Source organism: Brassica oleracea, chromosome C1 (assembly GCF_000695525.1).
Source record: "Brassica oleracea var. oleracea cultivar TO1000 chromosome C1, BOL, whole genome shotgun sequence".
Taxonomy (NCBI): domain Eukaryota; kingdom Viridiplantae; phylum Streptophyta; class Magnoliopsida; order Brassicales; family Brassicaceae; genus Brassica; species Brassica oleracea.
The window spans coordinates 33,501,161-33,502,980 of record NC_027748.1 but is presented as its reverse complement, the minus strand read 5'-3'; the positions used below and the strand labels follow the sequence as shown (position 1 = coordinate 33,502,980).

The window sequence follows — 1,820 nt, the reverse complement described above, 5'->3', positions numbered from 1 at the left end:
TCATTCCAAGCTCTTGGGGCTTGTCTTAGACCATATAGGGCTTTATTGAGTTTGTATACCTTATGCTCCTGACCTTTAACTTTGAAGCCTTCGGGTTGGCTTACAAATACTACTTCTTTTAGATCTCCATTAAGGAACGCGGTCTTGACATCTAAGTGGTGAATCTCCCATCCTCGTGAAGCTGCTAGTGCAATGATAAACCTGACGGTTTCAATGCGTGCCACGGGCGCGAACACTTCCTCGAAATCAATACCGTGCCGTTGAATATATCCTTTAGCCACCAGTCTTGATTTGTACTTGTTTATGCTCCCATCTGCGTTCCTTTTAATCTTAAATATCCATTTTAAACCAATAGGTTTAGCTCCTGGTGGTAGATCAACAAGATCCCAAGTTTTGTTTTTCTCAATTGATTTGATCTCTTCTTTACATACATCACGCCATACTTTCTCCCCCTTTGCGCTTTCAAAATCCCATGGGTCTTCATTTAAAAGGAGTAGGAGACATTCTCCTTCCACTTCGGCGAGATAGATGTAGTCATCTAGGTAAGCTGGCTTCTTTCTGATTCTGGTTGACCTTTTCGGTTGAAACTCTTCTGTTTCTTCATCTGTAGTTTCGTTGTTATCTTCTTCGGCTGCGTCTTGGTTCTCGGAGACGTTGCTGTCTGTATTATTATCTCCTTCATTCTCTTGTTTTTCATGATCTCCAAGTACTACTTCGAATGATCCTGGTTTCTCTGTTATATCTCGACCACTCTTATTCCATTCCCATGCTTTGCTTTCCTCAAAAACAACGTCTCTGCTAACGACTATTCTTTGTACCGTGGGATCGAATAACCTGTATGCTTTAGAGCCGGGCTCTGTTCCAAGATATACAACGGGACGAGACCTATGATCCAATTTCTTCAAGTTCCCTGTCTCTACCTTAGCATGCGCACTACAGCCGAATACTCGTAGATGGTTGATGTTTGGTTTTCTTCCTCTAAAGGCTTCATACGGGGTTGAAGAAGCCAAAGTCTTGGTCGCAATTCAGTTGATCAAATAGGTTGAGTGTCGAACAGCCTCTCCCCATAAGTAGTTTGGTACTTCCATGTGTGTCAAAATACTCCTTGTCATATCTAACAAGGTTCTATTTCGTCTCTCTACTTCGTTTTGTTGCGGTGTGTACAGAGCAGTTAAGTGACGTTGTATACCCGACACTTCGCAGAAGCCTTTAAACTCAGAGCTTGTAAATTCTCCTCCCCTATCTGTTCTTAACGTCTTTATGCTTTTACCGGTCTCATGCTCAACTATTGCTTTGAATTTTTTAAACTTGTCGAATGCTTCTCATTTTTCTTTCAACAAAATAGATCACATATAGCGTGAGTGATCATCTATGAGCACAAATATGTACCTGCTTCTTCCTGCGGTGGGTGGTGTTATCGGTCCACATAAATCACCGTGCACGAGTTCTAGAACAGAAGATGCACGATAGGTGGTAGACGCTGGAAACGGCTGTCTTGTTTGCTTTGCACGTAAGCAAGAATCGCAAGTCTCCTTCTCGACTTTGATCTTGGGAAAACCGGTGACGAGCTCCTTCCCTACCATTGACTTCATTGCATCGGCTCCAAGATGTCCTAAGCGTGCATGCCAGCGTGAGTAATCATTCTTAATCTCAACTTGCAAGCACTTGCGTTCTTCTATCTCCATTATAACTTTATATAATCTGTTCCTGGACCTTGGTGCCTTCACGATCAAATTTCCATCTTTATCATGTAGAGTAAGGTAATCTTCTCTCATTCTTACATCACATCCCGATTATGTAGCTTGTCCGAGACTTATAAT

At 42.2% G+C, this 1,820-nt stretch overlaps 1 protein-coding gene across 1 annotated transcript in view; it reads right to left on the bottom strand.

Annotated features, from left to right (window-relative positions):
- Positions 1 to 1,820, bottom strand: part of LOC106337949 — an 18,280-nt gene that overhangs the window by 15,093 nt on the left and 1,367 nt on the right. The window contains exons 2-3 of the mRNA XM_013777042.1: positions 1,390 to 1,721; positions 60 to 933 (exon numbers count right to left, since the gene is read on the bottom strand). Coding sequence (XP_013632496.1) covers positions 60 to 933; positions 1,390 to 1,721 — 1,206 coding nt within the window. The remainder of the gene's footprint in view (positions 1 to 59; positions 934 to 1,389; positions 1,722 to 1,820) is intronic.